Genomic DNA, 24,600 nt, shown 5'->3' with positions numbered 1-24,600 from the left:
CAGTCCTGTCTGGTTTTTCTAGAAGCCTTCCGCATTTGTTTGCGTGTCTGTTTTCTTTTGTAACCTCGTTTTGTCAAATATTGTAATAGTTGTTTTGTTTGGAATTTGTAGGTTTCGTCTTCCGAGCATATACGTCGTAGTCGTAGGGCAAAACTGTATGGGATTGACTGTTTTGTGTGTTTGGGGTGTGGGGAGGTGCTGAGGAGATACTGTTGTGTGTCTGTGGGTTTGACATAGAGATCTGTGGAGAGGGTGTTGTTTTTATTGATAGAAATTGTGACGTCAAGTAAATGTATGGATTGTTTGGATTGTTCACTGGTGAATTTAATAGTGTGGGATAGGCGTTGTTAAGTGTATTTATAAAGTCTGTGAGTTTGTCTTGTCCGTGTGTCCAAATCATAAAAATACCGTCGATGAAAAGCCACCATACAAGAGATTTGTCCAGATCATCAGACTCAAAGGTCCCCATGAAAGGGTTTGCATAGGGTGGTGCCATCCTTGTTCCCATTGCTGTACCCTGTTTCTGTAGAAAGTGTTGTCCGTTAAACTCAAAATTGTTGTTTGTCAAAATAATGACGATAAGGTCGCAAACAGTTTCTGTTGGGGGAGTTTTTAATGTGCGTTTGTTGAGGTGTCCCCTGGCAGCTTTGATACCTTCTGTGTGAGGAATGTTGGTGTAAAGGGATGATACATCGAGGGTAACAAGGAGAAAGTCATTGGGGATAGCAGAAATGGAGCATAGCTTGTAAAGCCTGGTTTCCATATAGCTGTAAGGTTGCCGGTGGCGGTTTCTGCCATTTTCTATCTGCGATGCTCCCGGTGCCGCAGCTATCGATTCAAATGGAATTTCTGAATCTTGTGCCGCAACAAACGAACCTGAAGTATCGCAAAATACCATTAACTGTGCCGGTAGTTGCGATAAAAGTTGAAACGGTTCAACTTTATCTAAGTCGTTACGGTACCGCAACCATCAAAGTTGTGCGGTACTAGGAGAGGCTAAGTTGAAATAAAAAATAATAATGATAATAATAATTTCTTTATTTTAGGTTGGCTTCTGGTATAGCTTATTAATATGCTAATTAATGCCAACCAAAACTTAAATACACGTTGATGTTAACTAAATTACAAGGCTATATTTTAACTAAATTACGAGTATAATTTTATCAACAAAGAGGGTATAAATTACTATCATAAAAATTTTCAACAAATCGTTTGCACGATCAACAGTTGCAATCAAACTGGTGGTTCTTAATGTCTCTTTTGAAGCTATTCGAAGTCTGAGACTCTTTCAAGGATAATGACATTGTATGCCATATCTTCGCTCCAAGAAAACGTGCATTTTCAAGACCATACCCTGTCGTGTTTGGTTTTGGTGCTAAAATATTTCTGTCACTACGAAGGGTGTATGGAGTATCTTTCTTCACAAAAATTTTATTCATGAGACTTGGATTGAGATTCCTTTGAGTGCTAAAAATTTCAGTAGCAAGCAGCTGCAAATTTTTGTGGTGAATGGACACTGTGTCTGCTTTCCACAATAATTCTTCGAAATTTGAACAGCTATCCTTGTATGCGATTCTCAAAGCTCTCTCGTGAATTTTGTTTATTTTCTTACTAACCGACCTATCATGAAACATCCAAACAAGTGGACAGTAGCTAAACTGAGAAACAACGAAGGCATTCATCATAACCCTCAGTTTCTCAACATCCATATAGCTTGAAATACGTGAAAGCGCATGCAGCTTCTGTCCAGCTTTTTTACAAAGTGCATTTACGTGGTTCTTGAAATCTAGGTTCTTATCCAACGTTACACCTAACATTTTCTCTTCAACAAATTCCGTTATTTAGTTTTTGTCTAATCTGCACTGATACGTCAGTGTTTTTCTCCCCAAAAAATCAAAGATGACATTTGTCAGGATCCAGTTTCATACTGTTGTCAAGAAACCATTTAGAGAGCTTATGAGCATCTGTTTTAAGGCTAGATACAATATGTTGTATTCATGACCGCACTCGTAGATGGTCGGGTCATCAGCATAATTGCAAATTTCAATCTCTTCTACCAAAAAGAAAAGGTCGTTTATAAATACATTAAATAAAAGGGCCCCCAAAACAGAGCCTTGTGGCATCCCCTCAATTGATTCTTGCCAGGAACTGAATGACCCATTGATCTTAACTCGTTGCTAAAATGGTTGCGGTATGCCGGGGAGAATGGCTCCGGCAATTGCTGCGGCAAACCTACGACATTATGGAAACGAGGCTTCAGAAAGCATTAACATAAATTAACTTTCCGAAACTGTGTGTCTTCGATCCTCTGAATAGCGGGGCGTGTTCACGTTCGAACGTATCCCGTCAGTAGATGCGCACGTGAGAACATTTATGTTTTGAGTTGCAGTCTCTGTAAGCGCTATATTCACAGCTAGTGTAGCCGAGGAGGGTAGATTCATCCGAATCGCGTGACGAAGAATGATAATCACATTGCTGTTTAGACCTTAGATTGACATAACGGTTTTTTATGATTAAAACTCTACTGCACTTAAACATTTTTCAAAAGAGTTAGTATCTACAGTAGGAAAATAGAGAAAAGTTCTCACATTATCTTACTGAGCGTACAAAAACGTGAGAAATTGCTTTTCAACTCATGTATGTACCTCTCCATACCTGTACCTTTATCGCTTAGCATTTCTTCCTAGGTTTCACCAGATTCTTTTCCCATTTCCGACCGGCGCAAAACATTTGACCGTACTTTTGCACTGCTAACATTCTATCACCATCTTAGAAAACGCGCCAAGAGCAACGGAAATGAAAAAAATTGCAGACACAGTGCCAAGGAAACGTTGAAAGTTAAGCTTTGGCTATGACTATGTTGATCTAAAGCTAGTATTTCAATTTTGTTCTTTAAGCAAGTCATATTTGTTCTGCTTTCGTTACGCGCATTTCGGACGATAATGTTGCTTGCTGTCGCTCAGGCCTTTTACCTTAGGAATCTTCCTGTGTAACAGATGACGTTAAAACAGAATCCGCGTTAACACAAAAGAGTCCGCGTTTACACAAAAAATCCGCTATTACACAAAAGAATCCGCCCAACACAAAAGAATTTGTGCTAACACAAAAAATTCCCGTTAACTTAAAAAACCCCTGCGTTCACATTAAGAATCCCCGTTAATACAAAAGAATCCGCGTTTACACAAAAGAATCCGCGTTTACACAACAGAAAGACCTTTATAGGTTAATACGGTGATATAGCTACCGCTCGAAGCACGATTGTGGACACCTTTCATTTAAAATGCCTTTCAAAAAATTTTGCTCTAAAAGACTTTGGCTTTTGTAGACTAAACAGACTGGTCTTTTGTCAGATTGAAAGAAAAAAGAAAACTTTTGTAACTGACTGTAAGAAAAAAAGTTGGATTAAAGCTTGATGAATTTATTGTCCCTAATTATAACTGCCCTGAATGGAGCAAAATTACTTTTTAGCACTGAAAGTTCTCTGTCGTCTCTAAATGAGCATTTAAAAAACCCGTCTAGGTACTTTAGTATGTCTGGCCGTCATAATTTAAACTTAAAGCTTTGTCAATGAATATTTCCAATTGACGTTATGATACATTAGCAAAGAAACTTCCGAATAGAAATGAGACCATCCATTATGGAGAGATTTTTATTTGCAAACATGTGACGGTCCTTTAGATGCAGTTTGAAAGCCAGGTACTCAGCTGAAGATTCAGCTTCGTATCTACATCACAATGAAAGTCATGGCCTTGATAAGAAGCAGGACCAACCTTAATGGCGATTCCATAATGAGTAGGTGGAAAATATGCAGTCCCCAGCTGTTAATTCACACGAATTGACGTTTAGTCGGTTAGCATCAAACTTTGAAATTCATTACGCCCAAGCTTAGGAGTGGGAAAAATTGCTGTGTTTCTTCCAACAGGCGCGTTTCGAGAGTTAACATCGAAAGCTGATACATTTTCCCAGGGCATTTTGAAGCTAATTCGCATTTCTTATTTCACTTATTATATCAAAAACACTCAATCTGTGCTTCCAAATAAGCAATATTTTCAAAAATCTGTCAATTATTATGGTTTTTAAATTTTTGGTTTTATCAGCCTTGGGTTAAAAAAATTTCAGTGAGTATCAGCCTTAAAGGTATCAGCCTAGCAACAGCAACAACGTTGTTTTTTCATCCGACTTTTGGTTAGCGTTCCATATCAACTATTGAAATTATAGAAATTTTTGGCAACAGTACTCAAATTTTTTCATAAGTGTCCAGAAAAGTTTTTTAAAAATAAGGTAGGTTTTAGGCGTGGTTCTTCTTTTGTTTCCATTGGCCTTTGCCAGGAACTTTGACTATGGACCGTTTGATTACCATGTTCTCCGTGCACTGTTAGGATCTTCATTACTATCGTTAGGATCGTATATATTAGTATCCTTTATATAAGTGTATTGATTTCATTAGTTTTCGCAAAATTTCAATAACTTATCTTCTAGAATAGAAGCCATCCTCGAATAGAGCATAGGAGTCTTGGGAACAAAATAGAGGCCTTTCCACGAATAGAAACTGTCAAAAAATAGAAGCAACCCTCAAATAGAAGCCGCCCTCGAAAGATGTCCTTCTCCAGTAGAAGCTGCCTTTAGATAAATCGGGAAACAGCATTAAGAAAACAACATCGATTGTAGTTATTTTCCATTGAAGCACAGAATCGTTATTTGTACACCTGAGAAAAACCTCGGTAATGCTATAATTTAAGGAAAATAACACGTTTAGATTAAAATTGCAAAGACTTTAACTGAAAAAAGGAGATGAAGATATTCCAAGCTTTGAGCTATTTCAGAAACTTTAATCATCCGCTCGATAGGAGGACCAAGAATACTGCAAGTCCTCAGATCAAAACAAACGGGGGAAAAATTTGCAAAATTTAGCAATGTTTTAGAAAGGTCATACTTTAAAATTATCTAAATAAAACAAGGTCAATGCAAAAGCTGTTTCAAAAAATGCAACAAGGGTCGAAATGTGTGATCTTGTTTTATCTACAATACAGCCTTTAAAATGGTTTATTTGCTAAATAACTTAAAACATTTGTGTTCGACTGAAAAAGGGGTTCTTCCTTCTTATTTGCATCACGTGCGATCCACGTGTAACTGGCGTGTTGCGCACTAGTGGGAAGCACTTGCATAATCCTCTCAGATTCAATCGTTGCGCAAATTGCCGCCACTGATAGCTAGTCGATCTCCAACGGCATCTTCTGAAACCTTGAATTTTCATAAAATTTTGGTATCTGAACCGATACGGCGATAAATTCATTTTCAAAGATCTTTATTCATCTTCGAATACCTTCTTTTGGTGAATGTCCCCGTTCTTCAATGTTTTCACAAGGTTTCAATGAATGGCAAAAGAAGTACAAATATCCTGAGACTGACAATGTATCAGTGTTGGAAGGTCTTATGTTTGCGCTTTGGATTCAAAAATGTAAATATTGCACTGAAGCTGCACTTGCTTTTACATAAGAACCATTGAAATAACGTTCAGGCTGGCTACTCGGAATTTTTTCGAAAATTTAAAGCCGGGTTCTTAATTTGTTTCTAAATTATCAGGGGGTAAGCAGCAGTACAATTGCTAGCTAGTGTGCTTTAGCTGTTCAGACCTTTTGCCAACAAAGCTAATGAGACATCATTTATTTGTCGACAAGTTTGGAAATTGACCAAAAAACCACCCCTAGATGACAAAAAACTGCTCGTTTTTGAAAAGATTTCTTAAGGGGGCTTCACAATATAGTTCAAAATTACATTTTACTGTAGCTCAGCCTTAGCTTGTTTTTTATTTCTTTTTAATGTTTGACCAATTTTGAGGCTTGTGTTCTTAAATCGTTTTTACTTTGAAAAAGAGCGAGTTTCATGCTCAACTCGTCAATCTTTCAGAGTATCACCAATGAACTACCATTGTTACCTTGGATTCTCGCATGTTGTCTTAAAATTAGCTCATATCTGTCTTGGAATTTTTTTATTTCATCCTCTCATGCATAGCGGCAAATGTATAGAGTTGTCTTGAGTTGCCTACCAAACGTATTCGCTTACTGGCTGTTTGATGTACAAAGTTAACCCAACGATGTTGTTCAAGCTTTAAACCCCCAGGTTGCTGGGCGAAAAACGCTGCCAAAATCTCCTCCTATAATCTAGCAAGGGAAATTACCCGGTTTTCAGTGATACTGATGGCTTCCTCCATGCTGTCCATGGTTAAAACCAAAATAAGAGGCTAACCTCATCGCTTCGGCAATACCAGAACAACTTCCAGCTACTTAGCTAATATTTGAGCTATCGGTACCGAGTTTCCTCCAAGTACCACTTCCTTGTTGAAATACCCATAATAAATACGCAACATGATGATTTAATTTGACATTAACCGACTGCCGTGAAATATTTGCAAAGGCGGAATGATTCGGGATCTAAAGACGGCAGACTTCAGTAATTTATACATGCAAAAATGATCATGAATTGATAAGAATGTCCTCGAAAGTGAAAAAATACACTAGTAGATATGAATAACAAACGTCATTTTACGATAAAAATCATGGCTAGTATTGAGTTTAATTTCAGCATGCGCATTTTTTTGAGTATAAAAGGATCGTTTATTATTAACGAAGCAGTTGGTTCGGAAGATAAATGATTTGATGTCCATTAAATCTTCCTAAAAACTAGAAAGTTGACAGAAAATCATCAAGACAGTCGTGTTTTGTTAGAAAATACCGAACCCATCTCTCTCTGGTACCAGCCACCCCATGTAAAAAATATAGTTCCTAAGAACGGCACAGATTTGAAAATCGTGCATCAAATGCGGTCCACTGTAATTATCCAACTATATAGAGTAGCAAGGTTAATGAAGATGATTTTGATGGCGATGATATCATAGCAGAGGCTAATAGATCCGTTTACAGTTGCGTATTGCATTCTTTGATAATAAGGGCAAGGAAAACAAGGCCTAACCTTTTAAGGCTGTGGTTTGGCTGAAAATTTAGTTGATTTGCCTTCGGGATTAGAGATTTCACCGTGTCGTTTAAACAGTTACAATTATTATGAAACCAAATCACAGCTGCTGTGTTGAAGGCTGTAATAACGATTCCAGATATCCAGACAAGCTAGTTAAGCGAAGCAATGTGCAAGAACTAAAGATTCACTACTTTCCGAAAGATCCCGAAAAGTAAAAAGTTCCGGTAGAAGAAACTGGAAAAGACTTGCTGGTTTCAAGCTTAAAACGGAGTCCAGAAAAGTTGTTAACCTTTCCGTTCAAGCAAATCTTACAACAAAACCTTCCTCATTTTAATTGTGTTCAACAAGGGGCGTTTTTAGAAGTTGAAGCTTGTTTTAAATTATAGATATTTTTGAAACCGATGTAAAGTTAAATGCTTATGACAATCAATAACAAAAGCGTGTCATAATTTGGGTATATGAATTATAAAAAGTTATGCCTAGATTTTACAAAGCAAAGCAGTCAAACTCTACAAGTTTCCAAATTTCATTTTGTTTCTATAATTTTAATCCGGCCAGTGGCCGTTGGGACGTGAAGACTTTCTGACTCTGGCTTAAAACAACAAGGACCTTTGTAAACCAGAGGCTAACCTCGTTGTAAAGCTGCATATGGTCGCTGATAGACAGTTTACCCGTTAAACACCAGTATGATATTTGGAACCACGATAACACTTGCATATTCATAATTAGTCAATAAGAACTGGAAAAATAACATACCCATTATCGATAAAACTCCATTAGCAAGAATGTAAGGAGCAGTTATAAGAAGAACCAGTTGGGAGACGACGGGGTATGCCAAGTGTCGCATGATGAACGAGACCCGGATGTTGTTCACACCATCTTGGTATACCTACGAATGCGATATAAAAGATCAAATACTGATAATTGCTTTATTTATCTTGTTTTACTCCAAAGAACTTCGTGAAGAGGGAGGGAGCGAATAGTTTAAGGAAGTCGGTTATCTACTGGCGATGATAAATGTAACTTTTGAAACTAATGTAACTGTGATCAGGTTTGCAACTTTGAAAAAGGGACAATAGTTAAAAACGAGTTCCGGCTCATTTTTCAAGTGATGAGGAAGAGGCCAGGAGCAACACAGCCCGAAACCAAAATATAATGGAAAAGAATCGCATCCATCTACATCCTTCGAAAAAAGTTAATAATTTTGGTTAATATCCATCGTTTTATTATCTTGTGAATGTTTAATAGAAAAACTTTGCGGCGTGCACATGGAATATCCCAATCGAAAATTAAATATATTCAAATAAAGCACAATGGATTAGTGGGCAACACTGAGATGCTTTCATAGCGTTTTTGGAGACATTCTATCAACAACAGCAAAAATGACATAAAGTACACAACAAATGTCGTAAAAATGTCTTAAAAGTCTTAAAGTCTTAAAGTCTTAAATATGAGCTGCCCATCCCACCAGCGACCCCGATCATCTAGAAATAATCTCACCCGACATCCCATAACACTTATAGTAAGAAGTAGACCTAGAGATGCAATCACAATAGAATGAAAAGAATGCAGAAGAAAGGAAAAAGAGGATACAAAAACAGGAAAATCTTTAAAGTTTCTATTGTCTGAATGTCTCTAAGCGAAGATTTTTGTTCCCTCAGCAGCTAAGTAAAACGATTTGAAAACTGCTAATGACAGGCGATCTTCTATTCGGCTTTAAGGTACAGACATTTGTCGAGACTAAACTCAGGAATTGAGAACATTTGTCGCGGGAAAGTGTGTATTTCAAGAAGTGAAATACGAGTAAGATGATTGAGAAGACAGCTGAATGTTTCAAAATTTTTGTTTTCTGACAAAAACCAGCAATTTTACTAGCTGATTATTTGGGTGTGGAAGAAATAACAAAATAAACTTCAGATGATTCGTCTTTCACCAAATGTGATGACCAAGAAAGGCAATTTCTTTTTTTCACATGTAAGAATAACGACAGCAAGAGAAGCCGACAGTTAAACAACAGTAAAAAGAGAAACAAGTCAACTGAAAAATCAAGAAACAATCAAACCAGTAACCGGGAAAATAATGAAAAAAGGAAAAACATAAGATTGGGCAATTTAAGGGGGCAGATAAGCTAGGTAAAAGTCACCGTAACAGGATGCAGTTTAGCATGTGGATTCCTCTATTCGATCTTTTTACGTAGCCCTGTCGTAACATATCAAAGTTATCTTAAATTTAGGAAAAAATAATTAGAGAAGCTTTAAATCACAAGGAGTGGACGTGCAATAACGTCTATGTTATAGGGGATACTTTGATAAATGGCAAAAATATAAGAGGTGGCAATAAAAGCCATGTTGAAAAGACCCTAATAGACGAACTTGTGCAAAACACCTTCATAGCCGCTTCTAGCCACATACATCAAGTCTCAGGCATGCATTAAATTTAGAGAGAGATCTTGGCAAGTTAGATAAGTCCTAAACAGCGTTGTTTAAAGCACGACCTTACAATAACACACTCAAAATCCTGAACTAATCGTCTATTAGGCTTGTAAGGAAGAAATTTTCACCGCTCGCTAAATAGATTTTGAAAGATAGTATGTCTGTTTAATTAACTTGAGTATACATAGTTAGAAATTGTATAAACGCTAAATAAAGAAAGAAAAAAATGACCTCATTATGATGACTTTAATGTTCTAGACAGTACACCAAGATAAAAACGCATTATTTTCCACCCTGCTCTGTCAAAGGGTAAAGGGAAACAGCCTGTCAAAAACTAGCAGAAAACATGCAACTACAATAACTTCTGTTGAAGTTCACAATCAGCCAAAGCTAAGCATTTTTAAATGTTGATTAAATGTGGGAAGCCCAAACAGCATGTAGATCTGGCAGAATGAAGCAGGTGCAAACAATAAGTTCACTGAAAAATAATTAAAAACGTAGAGAAAATTGACAGTGTTTAGACCTTGTAAGCAGGTACAGCTGTCGATGAGGGCCGGCTGTTTGGAGATGTTTGAATACATAGATACATAGTAACAGTAAACAAACAATAAGAATTAGATAGTGGGAGGGTACAGCAAATCACAAGAGTACTCTAAGGAAACTGTTTCAAAATCACACTCCATTTTACCGCAACTGGGCGGCAGCTGAATCGACAATTTCTCCTCTAATTGGCACAAATCATTAAACTGAAGTTTCGAAAATAGTATTATAAAAATAATAATAATAATACGTGTTTATACAGGATAGACCTTTTCAGTACAATTAAACACTACTATCTATAAGGGTCCTGTAAAGCAAATTGATACCTACAATCCTTGCCAAACACTTGCGCAAAGCTGAAGCTTTTTTTGAAAAATCCCCCCCCCCCCTACCCCCCATTACAATGTTGTTCAATGTTCAATGTTGGGCTGTTTTGATCCTGAAGGTAAAAATTTCTTCACTGAAAGCTGTATGAAGGTATTGAGAAAATAAATCAACAATGTACGGGGGGAGGGGGTCGAAATTTTTCAAGCGGCAGTGATATTTTGGTAAGGTAGTTTTAGACTTGCTTTGTTTATTTGCATGCTGCAATGGGAAGGCGTTCCAGTTAATTTTGGCAAGGGTTGTAGCAAAAGATACCATATTTCTGTGATAAATGATAAACGATGATGCGAAGATGGTAAATATAACCATACCTGTTCCATAACAGACTTAAGCCACCAGTTTGGACCAATCATGATGAGAGCGCAAAGAATTTTTGTGTGCAGGACACCCAATGCCCAGTCCTGTTTCAAATGAAAATGAAATAACGCTTTTCAAATATTCTAACAGATCTGTGCTACAACACAACAGAATTGGAGATTTGTATCTCACCAAATCAAGTCAAGGTTAACCACCCTTTAACTTTGAGATTTTGACAGAAAATACGGGCACAAATTTAACGCGAGAGTTTTTTTAAGGACCAGATAATTTTTGCTTAAGATCAATGCTCTCATAATTCTTATTATTCGAGGCTCGCGGATTCATTATGTTGCTCCTATTTCTAAGCTGAATATAATACTACATACTTTAAATTGTTTCTAAGAGCGCTAGATTATAGTTTTGTAGGACATTGTCTTTACGAAGGTTCATTTCCTGACAAAATCGGTCCTGATTTGTAAACAAGAGAGACAATCTATAAAAACAATCTTCCCTTCTAATTTTTCATCTGAGGCTGAAATTGCTCTTACACTTTTCTTATTTTTTGGGAAAATCTAGTCTCGGCGTTTTTGTGCTCTTATAAAAAACAAGCGTATTATGAATAATAAACCTCTAGCTATACTTTATCGCTTTCTGCTTGTTCGTCAATTATTGGCTCCAACATTACAATTGTTAATTTGCTAGCAGGTCACCTAATGAGAGGCAGTTCCCTATTTGTTACTGGTTAACATATAGTCTCAGTCAATCATTAGATACACTTCCATATCTCAGTGATCCTGTCTACCAGAGAAAGGCGGTTTTAATAAGATCAGACATCGTGGTAAGCTATGGTTTAATAAATCTAAATTGCATTGTAGAATATAACGTGAAAATTGTAGTCAAACAACAAGTCACTATTTTTTCTACAATTGCTTCAACTCATTTTACGCAGGAAGAGTCTGGAACGCTTTCAAATTTCAAATTAACCTTTCAAACAAAATTGCCTTGCAAAATCATGCCCAGTTGCTCAAAACAAACTATATGGGCTAAATCTAATAGGAGAAAAAAGACGAAATTTACTACCAATGGTCTTATGTCTGTTTTTGACAAATTGAATTTGATTCTCAATCTATTTTTGAACAACTACATCTCCAAACAAAGTTGTAAATCAATTTTACGAGATGGAATCAAACCTATTACTTAAATATATGTAAGGGCTCATTTCAAATCCAAACTTACAGCAGAATCAAAGACTTATATTATTTTCCACGATCTCTTTCTTAATCTCTTCGACTTATGGCTCATCAAATTCGTTTTTTTTGTCACAACATGTTATCGAAGATATCATACGTACGTATTTTGGACCAGGCGTAGGGTTAGGGTATTCGTGAATACGATATAGCAGTATAGCAACGATGACGTCATTTTCTGTTTCATTGTCCATATTTCGCCAAATCTTGAACATGTTCAACTGACTTTGCATATTGAGAGGTTTTTAAACACTGTTCCTTCAGATTATGTGGTCGAAATTAAGAAATTATAAAAATAGACCTTTGATGACGTCATACTCCGATACACTATAGACAAAACGGAAGCCGTACCTGCCAGAAGTAAAATAAAGGTGTTTGGTCCATCGGCACTCGTAGTGGTACAATAAACACCAGCTCGAAAATGACACCAAGCAGCAGAGGAACAACTCCAAGCAAAATGGTCGACAACACAATGATTTTTAAAGCCTACGGAGAGGAATTTCAACATGTATCAACATGGAGAGTTGATTTCAATGCTAAAATGAATAAACACCGTAACACAAAATAATAGATGTGAACTATATACAATTTACAGTCACATAACTTGAATTCTAAATCCAATGCTTCTTGCGTCTGTGTTTTTTGCTAGGCCCAACATATGATGTATGTTATACACGATATATAGCACCGTGTATCATCTGACGCTATTCAAGATTGGGCCTTGGTCATTTGTTAATAATGCTTGTAAATGTACTTACTATTTTGAGGCATCTGAGAACTTTGAGAACAAAGAGCGGGAGACCCATTGCAAGCCATAACCCGATGATTACACAGATGCGACAACACAGCCATAAGACATAGACACCAGTAGCAGCTGTATACAGCTCGTGAACATCGGCGCTCCCAAGGAAGTGTGACAATATAAGACGACCAACTGCAACTAAAAAGAAGGAATCGTTGTATCAGAAAATTGTATCTATTCGGAACGCGTTAAAGCTGTATTATTAACAATAGACTACACTAAATTTTATATTTGAAGTGAGCGTCTACTTCTAGAGAATTAGGTGTCAACGTAGACCATCTTGCAACCAGAATTGAGTTTTTGTTTTTCTTAAACCTGTTCAATTATATTTTCAACACAAACATGATTCAAAATGCAAAAGCAAGAATACTAATATTTATTTTAAAAACAAGTGATTTGCAACCGTAAGTATTCTTGTAAGAGAAGATACATCAGAAGATCTTTTGTAACCCTGCTGCCTTTTAAGACTAAACACAATAAAATCTTTGAGCATTATGATTTTAGCTCACGCTTGCACCAAAGGTTCTTGAAGTGCCAATCAGATGGTAAGTTTGACTTGTTAAAGTGAATATAATGTGATCGATTGCGTGTCATGTGTCTATAGGAGTATCAAGAGTATCAACACTGTTTCGTTCAATTATCAATCACAATGGTTGAAAAACCAATGGCCTACCTGGCAGTGTTAGTCCGACGAAACTTGAAATGATCATTGATGCTGACATTAAGACCAGGAGGCATATTATCTACAAGAGAAGAGGAAGACAATAGGTTTAGCCAATTTTATTATTACAAATCACTTGACTTCAAGACAGTATTACAAAAATGTTAGGCTTAGGCCATGTATCATCTTCGAGTCAAATTCTCTATGGACGGCTGAGATCGAGCAGTTATGATTTTACACACTTTTTTTACAAGAACAGCGTATTTTGGTGAGCCCCAATAATCTTTCTTAATTTTTTTATTTTGAGCCTAAGATTATTCTTAAGCGACATAAAGTAAAACCGGGTTTTATCATAGTTTTACTGACTCCAAGGCCATATATCTCTATTTCAAGGCATATAGCGTGAAACTCACATATGCTTTGCTTTCCAAAAAAAAATCAAATAAACAAAAAAATTAATTCTTGGTGAAGCTTGAGCCTTGCATTATTCTTAATTCATTCTCAAATTTCAGTGATTTTCAGCCTGAATACTCTTATAGACTTTATTTTAATAATATAAAAATATGTAGATGTCTTGTTAATGTCAATATTGCATATCTTTATTCTTAATACGCATTTTAACGACAAAGTGGACAAAAAGACCCTTACCCTAAATGGGAATTTGCCTGGCTTGATGTACGGTTGTGGCTCGATTTGACCACCAGCATTGCCTTCAAAGAAGGGATTGAATATCAAAAATCAATTTTAAGAAATACAAAGACACCTCTCTGAGAAGTAAAATATTTGAAAAAAGTGCATCTCGTATTAAAACAGAGTCATACTGTTCCACATATATACCACAGTTAAGCTTAAAAAAAACAAGAAAGGAAGCGAAATGCGAAACATCTCATAAAAATTTTTTACCAAAGCAAATTGAAAAATTTATCTTCCACTTGAAAAAACGAACTGCAATGTAGAAACGGTACAAATAGGTTATAATCATATCAGAGGCTTACAAAATGGGACATGCTCGGTCTTACTCGGAGTTTCATATTTTAGCACACCTCAGACAGACTTTAATGAGTTCACAATTATAACTTCAGGCAATAGAAACTTATATTGAGGCAGCAGCAGTTAGAAAATCATTTATGCAAACGATGTAAAAATCATTTTCTGCCAATTGATACCTGGGTTATTTTGAGCGTTTGCATTCTGAGCACCGGCATGGTTTACATTGTTGTTTCTGTTCTGATGATGTATCTGCATAAACAATATCGGTATCGTTCATTTTTATTATAAGCAATTTAATGATATAAGTGGGTGGGTTAAGCCATCTGTCAATCATTATTAGCCAATCAACAAGCGCGTGAGTGAAATCAAATTCACTGATTGGTTAATTTTCGATTGAAAGATGGAACTGCGTATGATCGCCATAGAGAACATATATTCGTGGGTTTAGCTACAAGTACCAGAATGCATTGCGCGCTCACTGGTGTATGATGTCATACGGTTAAAGGTCTAATACATTTTGCTCTTTAGATTTCACGTATTCCAGCCCCCCCCAACCTACTTAATCGAGCAGTGCTCCTCATTGGTAGACTTAACTAGAACGATGCTTTTTGACTTATAATTTCTATCTATATGAAGTGTGAATTTGATTTGAGGAATTAAAAAAAATTATATTGGGGGGAATTTGGCTGTTTTTTCACAGTGGTCAAGGTCAACATTAAAGGAATCTTTTGATGCACTTAACTCAGATTCATCTTATAATCATTTACAAGAACCCCTGTTACCTCTTATATTAAAAATAAGTATGGTCCTCTTTTTATTTTTCTATGTACAAAAGTTCAATCGTGTTTTACGTGACTTTCACTATGACGTTATTTTTGTGTACTCTTGTCATTATGTCTTGAATAATTATAACGTCATTTCTCTTTTTGGACATCTTTTTTAAAAAGTGATACATCATAACCTCTGCTATGTTTATGGTGATTTTTGTCAACATAGACCAAGGAACAACGATTTTAGAGTTGGGGGGGGGGCTGAATGAGCCCCTCCTTAGTCTTCTAGCAGCTTAAAAAGCCCAGTCTGGATAGGGTTGAGGCAACATCAAAAATACGAATCTCTCTATAAAGGTTTAACTTAGGCAATAACCTTGAATTTCTTAGTTTGTGACAAAAAACTATTATAGAATACATACCATGGCAGGGTCTACTCCATCTAAGGGGACATCTCCGAGCAGATATGACCGCAAGTCCCTATCAAAGTAAAATATTCAACGCTTCAAAAATAAAATTCATGCCACGTCGCTATAAAAAGCGTAAATAAACAGAATACTGATCCGTTTACTTCGCGAAGGAAAGAATCTATCTGCATTAGGTCTCCTTGCGTAGCAACTAAAAATTCACTTGCTCCTACTGACATTTTTGAACAAAGTTCTTGATACAAAATGTTGGTTTTAAGGACCATCCATTAAAGACACAAGTGTTAAGGCAAACAGCAAAATTCATATTGGGTGACCTATATTTACTGTCCAACCTCAACCGCCCACCTAGTTCAAAGCTGGAGCGTATACCTTCAATATTGAACTGGCTGAGACGTCAACATTGAACTGGAGGAGGATAACAACATTAAACTGGGGGGGGGGGGGGTTAGGGATATCAAAATTGAACTGCACCGCCTATCTAGTATTGCATTGCCACTGATAATTTTTGTAATTCTCCTTTTATCAAAAATGTATATTCGATTAAAATATTTGGTTAAGCACAATGCTATAATTTTTCACTGGCTTGTAAGGGATGGTTGTTTAGAGAACCATTCACCGATACGATGACATTGCATTGAACGCCGAATAACGCTCGCCGTATGCTAATTAATCTCGCTACCTACCAAATGCAACCACAACTCCATGAATTAACTACTAGTTTTAATAACAGAACCTGTAATTGAACATTAACGTACAGCAAATAGGCAATCGTAACCAGCCACAGGCGGACAATGTTCTTGATCCATTGCCTTGTGTGTGCTTCTTCAAGAAGGGCTGGGAGGACAACTTGCAGCAACAAAAGCTCAAGCGGCAGTTCGCTAACTGGAATGTCACTGAAAAATAACGAAAATTTGACCTCTAGTTGCAATAAAAGCGAAGATGGTTATCTAATGCATTTAGAATCCACACCCTATACACTTTTTTTATAAGAACCAGTAACTTTAAGTTCAGGCTGACTGTTCTTAATTCGTTCGAAAATCTGAGGCCGGATTGTTCTTAAAGGCAGTCTGTCCCCTTCGTGATGCTCAGGGATATTACACTATTGTGGTTCTTCATTCTGATTGCTTTTTTGTGCATTGAATCAACGATGCATGAATATCGTGGCCATGAAAAGAGATTCTGAGAACACTGTGGCACATACTGCCTTTAATTCGTTCTTAAATTCATAGGGTGTTAGCAGTGCAATTGCTAGCTTTTTCGCTCTGAGGGGTGTTCTGGCCTTATTTGCCAACAAAATGAGTAAGGCATCCTTTATTTGCCGGCAAATTTGAAAATTCACCGAGAAAGCACCCACAAATGGCTAAAAATCCTCGTTTTTGAGATTAAATGTTGTTCAAAATTGCATCTTAGAAGCTGAGCCTCATCTTGTTCTTAATTTGTTCGTAACTTTGAGGCTCGTGTTCTAATAAAAATGTTCTTATAAAAAGAGAGTGCATAGCGGATAAAAAACCAAAAACTTAGTTATCATAAATTCACAGGATTCGAATTTCTTTGCGAATAACCCTATTGTAAAATCAAGCAAACAAAGATGCTTTCTACATGTGTTAGGACTGCGAATCTACAGCTGTAAAAAGTGAAGAGAAAAAAAAACGGCATCTTCACAGGTGATGGCAAACAGATTAAAAAGCCGACTCCCTGAAACTCTTATCTGGAATTCTTACACACACAATTAAGTCATGCCAAGAAATTAGAAGTTTCAGCATTCAGCAGCTGATAAATGAGCAATAGAATGTTCCAGCTACGTAATCATCCAGGCACATTTGCGATTCCCGCTAATTTTAGTGTTCTGTTTCCTGACCAAAAACAGGAAGGCTTAAAATTACTCAGAGCAAATTGAATTCGTCAAAGGGATCTGGCGGCCATCTGCGCTAAAGACCACTGGTAAACATCCAATCCATTATGTGAAAAACTGGCGAACATAAAATACTGTTATATCCAATTTACAATTATATTTTCTTTAATCATATGAGACGACCTCCAACATCATAATCAAATCATACGATTTGTCAATACATCATGCTTATCGCTCAAATATTAGTCATCGAGCTTAAAAAAAGAGACCAAATCTTAGATAAATATAGAAAATTGATTCCAGAACTCAAAACGTCACTAGCTAACCGCGATATATTATGTGTCAAAATGATGCTACCACGAAACCTGGCATAAACATTGAGAAGGCAGTACACATAGTTTTATGTAGGACTTAAGTTTATCGTTCAAAGCAGTTCTTTCTATTTGTCTTGAATTTTTACTGTATATGATAGGACCCATGTCCCTCAAAGTCATATGAAATTTTTTTTCTCATCGGGAACACCATTTCTCTAGAAAAACTTGATGGGCGTTGTTTTGCAGCAGCTATAATCTGTCAATTCTGCTTATATGCCCAGATCACGTTAGAAATTTCACCCAGACTACATTACAAACTTTTCATTTCCTTTTTTATCACTTCTATTCCACTTCACGTTCAAGCTACAATCGCTTTGATGTTAACTTCTTTTTAATGATGATAATAAGTCGTATATAATGAGATGGTAAATATCAGTTGAAAAAACAAAAGAGCTGCATTAGGAATTGAGTTGCATCACTGCACACAAACAAAAATAAAATATACCTTGTAAGTACGTAATTAAAAGGCAGAAAATCGGGGAACAGTCCTCGAATGAGCTGCACAGGAACCCATAGTTTAATTAGAATGGCAGTTCCGAACACCACCTGTAATAAAAAGAAAGTTAATAGGGATATGTACATCCGATTGCATAACTATTGAATGTTTGTCATCGGTGTCAAGTCTAAAACTTTGCCCAACACAATGAAAAGACGGGTAAAAACAAAATTTAAATGACTTAATACAGCTCGCAAAGTTTCATTTCTGCAAGGATAACTTGAAGATTATTAAGTCTCTCCTCCTAAGTTGAGATCCATTCCCCTACGCTTGAGTTAAAAAGCTTCGAGCTTGAAGATAAGAACGACATTACGTTGTCACCACTTACTACGCCCTGTGACTAAGCTTAAAAACTTAAGATTGAGGATGGCTGGGAAGTCAGGATTCACTGGGAAAGTCACGCCAAATGCATTTGTCTTAGCGACGATGATTGGTCCGGAAAAACCATTAAACTCGTTTTCTTGAACAAAAGGATTGAGCTTTCATCACCCTCAACAGGTGTATCTTGTTACAAAACATCATCTAGAATCAACACTTGCTTGAAAAAACAATTAAGAATTGTGGTGCGATTAAGGTCATGTGCTTTTTATCACCCTAAACAAACAAGGCCTGCACCTCTTTGGTTTTTCGAAGAAGATATACTCCATGTGAAATAAAACCACGATGGTGAAAATAAACAAAGAAGGAAAACTGCAAACTGGAATGGATCATGGTTGAAAACCTAAATCTATCAAACTAGGACCTTGGGAATAATGCTCTAGCATCTTGGTGTCACTAACAAAGTACAAGTTAGATACGCAGAAAGATTGAATAGGAAAGGACGAAAATGCAAAGGAAGCGAACAACCTTGTTATTATTGTCACAGTTACTTTTCAAGCAATGGCTTCTGCGAAAAATATTGGGAAAGGGGAAAATACAAAAAACAGCACACTTGGAGCCAGAGTCTCTTTTACATCCATTTGAAAAAGACAGTCATTTGCTACGAGGCTACAAGCAAGCAAATAAGTGAAAGTCAAACACGCAGAAGACGGAGGCCATTTTACGTGCTACATCGTAGAGTAAAGCCCTGGTCCAACATGGTGTTGGGCGAAATGTTGGATCGCTTGACCACCTCGTTGGGTCACCAAACATCGTAAATTTCGATTTTGGACTAAATTTGACTGGGGTCAAAAATTTTGGCGGCCGACGTCCAATAATTCTATTGTTTTGAAGTGTTAAATGAATTTTTGGATCGTTTGACCACCTCAGCCAGCATTGTTGGCTCTGCGCACACGCAGTTGGTTAAAGAGCGCCAAATTCAATCATCGCATCGTTGTTGTTTTCTTGGGCTGGTATCGTTCGTTTCAACAATCGCGTTTGCTTACAATCAGTTACACTTTAATTATGGAAAATATAACGAAATATAACGAATTCTGTGTGAAAGAAGAGGCATCAAGCGTCAATGAAAAGCCAGTAGCACAGAGGTGCTACAAGAAAGCGCAGGGGGGAGAATTTAGGCCACGGCTTTGATAGGGGATGCGACGCTCGTCCTTAAAGACCGCGATGACAGTGAAAATATCTGAAGAGAAAATGAAAAGAGAAGGTAATGTTTGCCATGCGTTTTTTCGGATCGAAATGTCGTGAAACTGTGCAGCCTTCAGCGCGAACTTCTACCCAGTCCTTTTTCGATCTGCGAGTGAAAATGTTTGGTGAAATTTTGGATAAAATGTTGGATTGTTTGACCACCATTGTTGGGTCACATTCCAACATAAAAGATAAATGTTGGGCGAAATGTTGGGTGAAATGTTGGATCGTTTGACCAGGGTTTTTTAAAAAAATAAAATTACAGTTGGCAAGGTCAGTTTTTTAAAATAAAATTACAGTTAGCAGAACTTTCTAGGTTACGGTTAGGTTGCCGGCACCAAAAGATTTGCAAACCCTGCATGAGTGCAGTCGGGATAAGCCAAAAGTGAGTCGAACATCTTACATCAAAGGATTCGGCTTCCGCTGATTTCACACAGCTCATACAGGTAGGACAGAAATAATCGTGTTTGGCGGACCTTGGCTGTTGTTTATCGTAGATATCATCTTACTTATCTGTTGGTTAGGATGCGTTTGAAAAAAATTGAGCGATTAGCAAAACACGAGCGAACAAGTGACTTTAAATTTCTTACTATTTTAACTTCCCTGCTTATTAATAAATGGGGAAAATATTTGCTTTCCAATATTACTGGTCAACAGAAATGGAGATGAATCGCTTAATCAAAAACTGATCGAAGTAATGACATTTGGTAAAATTCACTCACTAGTGACAAAGCAAATCTCCGTACATGTCGGTAAACAGGCAAATGGATCATCTACAAAAAAGAGACTTTATAATCAAAGAAAGAAATCAAAGAGACAGTAATTAAATGTAGAGGGCAGGGCAAACTAAAGAAAGGAAAGAAACCTCTCAAGGTAGCAATGAGTTCAGAGAAACGTTTGAACATGTGTCACTGCCACTTTTCAAAATTGAATAGAAAGTTTTAAAACCGGATGGGGCTATGTTTCGGGGAAAGATTGGGGTAAAGTTCTATACTGCCAGATTATGTATTGCTCCCAAAATAGAAAACTGCCTTCATCCATAGCATTTGATATTGACAAATTTTAAAATCAACTGCTTTAGCTGAGAAAATGTGAATAAAATCATTGATGCTATTATAAAAAGTAGATATGAAAACTGTAAATTTGATTCGTGTAAAATCCCAAACAATAACGCAATATGGACACATTTTCAAATATTCGCTTATCTCTTGGGTGATGCATCGTTGGTGTGTTCCAAGCTAACAATGTTTCAAACTATGGTAAGGAATAAAACGCAATAATTCTAAGAAGCTTTGTATGTTTGAACTGAGTACCTCTTGCATTGGATGAAAATCTGGGTCGTTGATATTCCGAAGGAACCAGAGGACGCCTTTCCTTAAAACCTGAAATTTTAAAGGAAATATCACGTGAGTGTTGCTACTAAAACAACATAAAAGACAGAAACCAGAACAATCTTGAAATAATTCGATAGCCTACGGCACATGAACACAAAAAATCCTTCCTTTGGCAGTTAAATGAAAACGTATTCTGACATTTGACAAACATTATGTATCTACCAGAAAATCTGATTGGGCAAAATCAGAACTTGTTGATTGGTCCACATTGTTTTATGATTGGTTCAGCGCATCTGATTCACGACTAGATTTGTGGTATTTATCAAATGTCAAAAATCGATATCCCTGAAGGATCTAGAAACAGCGATTAGCTTTTTCAAACTTTAGAGACCCAGACCAGAAGACATGGCTATGGAGGCTGTGAAACAAATCTGTATACAGCGAGATGCAGTGAACATAGCAACCTCTGAACCCTAACTCTATGGCTGAATACAATACGTTAAATATGACGTCATCTTAGACTAACATGGTTTCCAGAAGGAAAGCTTTTTCAAACAAAAAACGAATAACAGGCAGTGAATCAGCCAAAATAAAATCACGGAAAGCCCAAGGTAAAATAATGATTGACAGCTAATTAATGAGATTAAGCAAAAAATCACAATAAAAATGCATTCTTTTGACCAGCAAATTATCCATTGCTAAGACCAAGGAAGTGACAGACCAAAGTTGGCTTCCCAATAGCAAAAATATTAGCCCTTCTTCAAAGTTGATAATCCAATCACTCAAATACAATTGCTTTATTGTAATTAGTAAAAAATTGTTTACAGTTGGTACAATTGATATCAATTAACTAATTAAAGCTAGCATTTAAATTCTACTTTCAAAAAATACAAAAGAACAAAAACTTCAAATCCGAGGTTCTCAAATCTTTGTCTGCCGATTCTTTTTTTGTAATTCTTTTGAATATTGTTGCCGGGCTTGGATTTTTAACAGTATTCGCTTTAATGTTTTAAAGTACAGAGTCTTTGTTCACAAGAGGAACATTTGCAAATCTGCTTGCGTTTGTTTCAGACAGAAAGGGAACAAGAACTCCGACAGCTTTCAATGGATTTTTTCTTGAGAAAACTAATAAGGAAAGCTGGCAGTAAACAATCTAAATATTCAAATAAATATCATCTAGGATTTGAAGCCGCACCTTATCAGACCGAATCATCTACTCTTTCTCGTTTCATATTAATTAGAAGATGATGGGGCACCCAGCCACGTGAACTTAAAAAGCAGCCGGAAATTACTGGAAGCAAATCATAATTTCATCATTTGCGCGCATCTGCTGTTCTTTTTACTTCCATTCATTTTGCCAACTTAAAAAGTGCAAATATAAAGAATGATTATTCTTGATACAATTATAATAAACTATGGCAGCGTGTTTACTGGTTGCCAATGGCTTATTTAAGCTTCAATCAGAAATTTGTCAAGGTAAGCAAAGCCTTGAAGTCAGCCAAGATTCAAACTCGCAAATGAACATTGCACAGCTGCAGTAGCTATTCAGTATAATCTATTCAGAATGGCTTTAGCTAATTACCAATATACACATGCAATAACAATCAATTCTTTCACCTACATAAGACATACAACAACAAAAATTTTAAAAAGCTACCTCACGGAGAAGTATGACAAATGATGCAAAATAGAACACGTAAAGCATGCCGACCAGCCAATGCAGAAAGGTAGCAGTACCTGAAATGTAACAAGAACCGCGTCATATCAACAAAAGATTCTCAGTCCTTCAGAATTCCTATAGGGTAAGAAAGCAATGAAGGGTTTCCAAGAACCAGCTCATGTATTGGGTATAGCTTAGCGATCAAACCCTTTTTTCTCTTGCCCCAAACTTTTCAATCGAAATCCGTATCTGTTCTGTATTTTACCCGGAGATAGTACAGATAAGCTTTTTATAGACGGTGCTGGCTTTATATATCCCAACAAACTGATTCCTGCTCAAAATACTTTTCTTGCTCGCATAAATGTTTTAAGGTCGCTGTGAAGGTGCATTTATCAAGTAAATTAAATCAAGATGGCCTCGTATTGGGTCAGTCTATCAGCATGTGTGTATTTCAAATGTTTATTTCAAATAATACGATTTGGATATTTGCTAGATTAAATTTGTCTCTTCTTAAAAACTCAGTCAATTGAGTTTGGTGGCGTGTTGCTTCTCATTGCAAAGTGCAACAAACCGGGATAAATTCCCAAGTTTCAAAACAAAACGACCTCTTTCAAATACAGGTACACCATATCGGAAAAGGCAAAGCATTTAATTGTCAAAACAAACCTAATCGAGCCCCCTAGTTTGTAAATTAAATTAAAAAATATCAGGTTAACAGAATTGATCATTGTCACCGATTGACAATATTTTTGGCTCGAAATACGTAGGGTGCATAGTGGGAAAATCCTTCATTAGTCAACTTCTGACTTCATTTGCGTGGAGAGTCAGTCCTTCATTAGTGTTGGGAATATTCAGAGAATATGTTCTCTATACATTCAATTCCAGGATTTCTTTGGATCAGATACACAACATCTTTAGAAGGTGGCGACAAAAAAGCAAAATGCAGATGAAAAACATAACTACTTATGACTTTTGAGTACAAAATAACGATTATGTTTGTCATCTCAAAATGGCATCAGCGCAAAAAACACCTTAAAGATAAAACATAACATGTGTCATAGATAGGGCTATCAAATACCAACAATGAAAATTATAGAAAGTACAAAATTAGAAAATGGCATACCGGGAGCATGGCTGAAGCTTACTTGTCTGTCTTTCAACGAAACAGCAAAGAGTGGCTGTGAAGAAATATTCGAGTAATACAATAGTAATAGTTATACAATCAAGTTATTTGTAGCAGTAGATTTTGATAGCCCCATTAAATGTGAAACACGAAGTTGCCACTTTGATCCGCTATGTTATACACATCGAAAACTTGAAAATAGCTTTGAAAAAAGAAAACATTTGACAACATATTTGCTAAAAGCTTTTTCGTGTGACACTCCTCAGAGCATAGAACATCAGAATAAGGGTCCGAAAGTTTTTCATCGTGTTCTTTCGGAGCTTACTGATAAATAGTGTTTAAGATCCAAGGAGTATCTAACGCATAAATAGCAAAGAAATGAATGAAATAAACATCATGCAGTATATTCTTATAAAATGGCAAAATACATTTGAAACATATACGCCTTTGCAAAACCATGCACTCGAGATAAATTAGATAATAATGAGACAAAAGCCTAAAATCGAATAATACGAACAGATCAATTATAGATCAATCTGGTTTAAGTTACAAAAAAAATACTTACGAGGGTACAAATATCAATCCACCACCCACATATCAACGGGAAGATGCCAACTTCAACAACCATTATTAGCACAACCTTTTTCAATCAAAACAAATTTAAAATGAAAAGATTGT

At 36.5% G+C, this 24,600-nt stretch overlaps 1 protein-coding gene across 2 annotated transcripts in view; it reads right to left on the bottom strand.

The window, feature by feature from the left end:
* LOC148960407 (E3 ubiquitin-protein ligase MARCHF6-like) overlaps nt 1-24,600 on the bottom strand; it is a 51,541-nt gene that overhangs the window by 4,970 nt on the left and 21,971 nt on the right. For both annotated transcript variants that reach the window (XM_089116148.1, XM_089116149.1), the window contains exons 16-30: nt 24,488-24,562; nt 23,923-23,977; nt 22,797-22,876; nt 21,119-21,187; nt 20,528-20,578; nt 18,192-18,292; nt 16,276-16,413; nt 15,515-15,572; nt 14,502-14,574; nt 13,984-14,045; nt 13,348-13,417; nt 12,631-12,812; nt 12,224-12,358; nt 10,640-10,729; nt 7,729-7,861 (exon numbers count right to left, since the gene is read on the bottom strand). In XM_089116148.1, coding sequence (XP_088972274.1) covers nt 7,729-7,861; nt 10,640-10,729; nt 12,224-12,358; nt 12,631-12,812; nt 13,348-13,417; nt 13,984-14,045; nt 14,502-14,574; nt 15,515-15,572; nt 16,276-16,413; nt 18,192-18,292; nt 20,528-20,578; nt 21,119-21,187; nt 22,797-22,876; nt 23,923-23,977; nt 24,488-24,562 — 1,372 coding nt within the window. The remainder of the gene's footprint in view (nt 1-7,728; nt 7,862-10,639; nt 10,730-12,223; nt 12,359-12,630; nt 12,813-13,347; nt 13,418-13,983; nt 14,046-14,501; nt 14,575-15,514; nt 15,573-16,275; nt 16,414-18,191; nt 18,293-20,527; nt 20,579-21,118; nt 21,188-22,796; nt 22,877-23,922; nt 23,978-24,487; nt 24,563-24,600) is intronic.

This window comes from Rhopilema esculentum, chromosome 4, assembly GCF_057945365.1.
Source record: "Rhopilema esculentum isolate cy_ngs chromosome 4, ASM5794536v1, whole genome shotgun sequence".
In the NCBI taxonomy this organism is placed as follows: domain Eukaryota; kingdom Metazoa; phylum Cnidaria; class Scyphozoa; order Rhizostomeae; family Rhizostomatidae; genus Rhopilema; species Rhopilema esculentum.
This window is presented reverse-complemented; position numbering and strand designations above follow the sequence as displayed.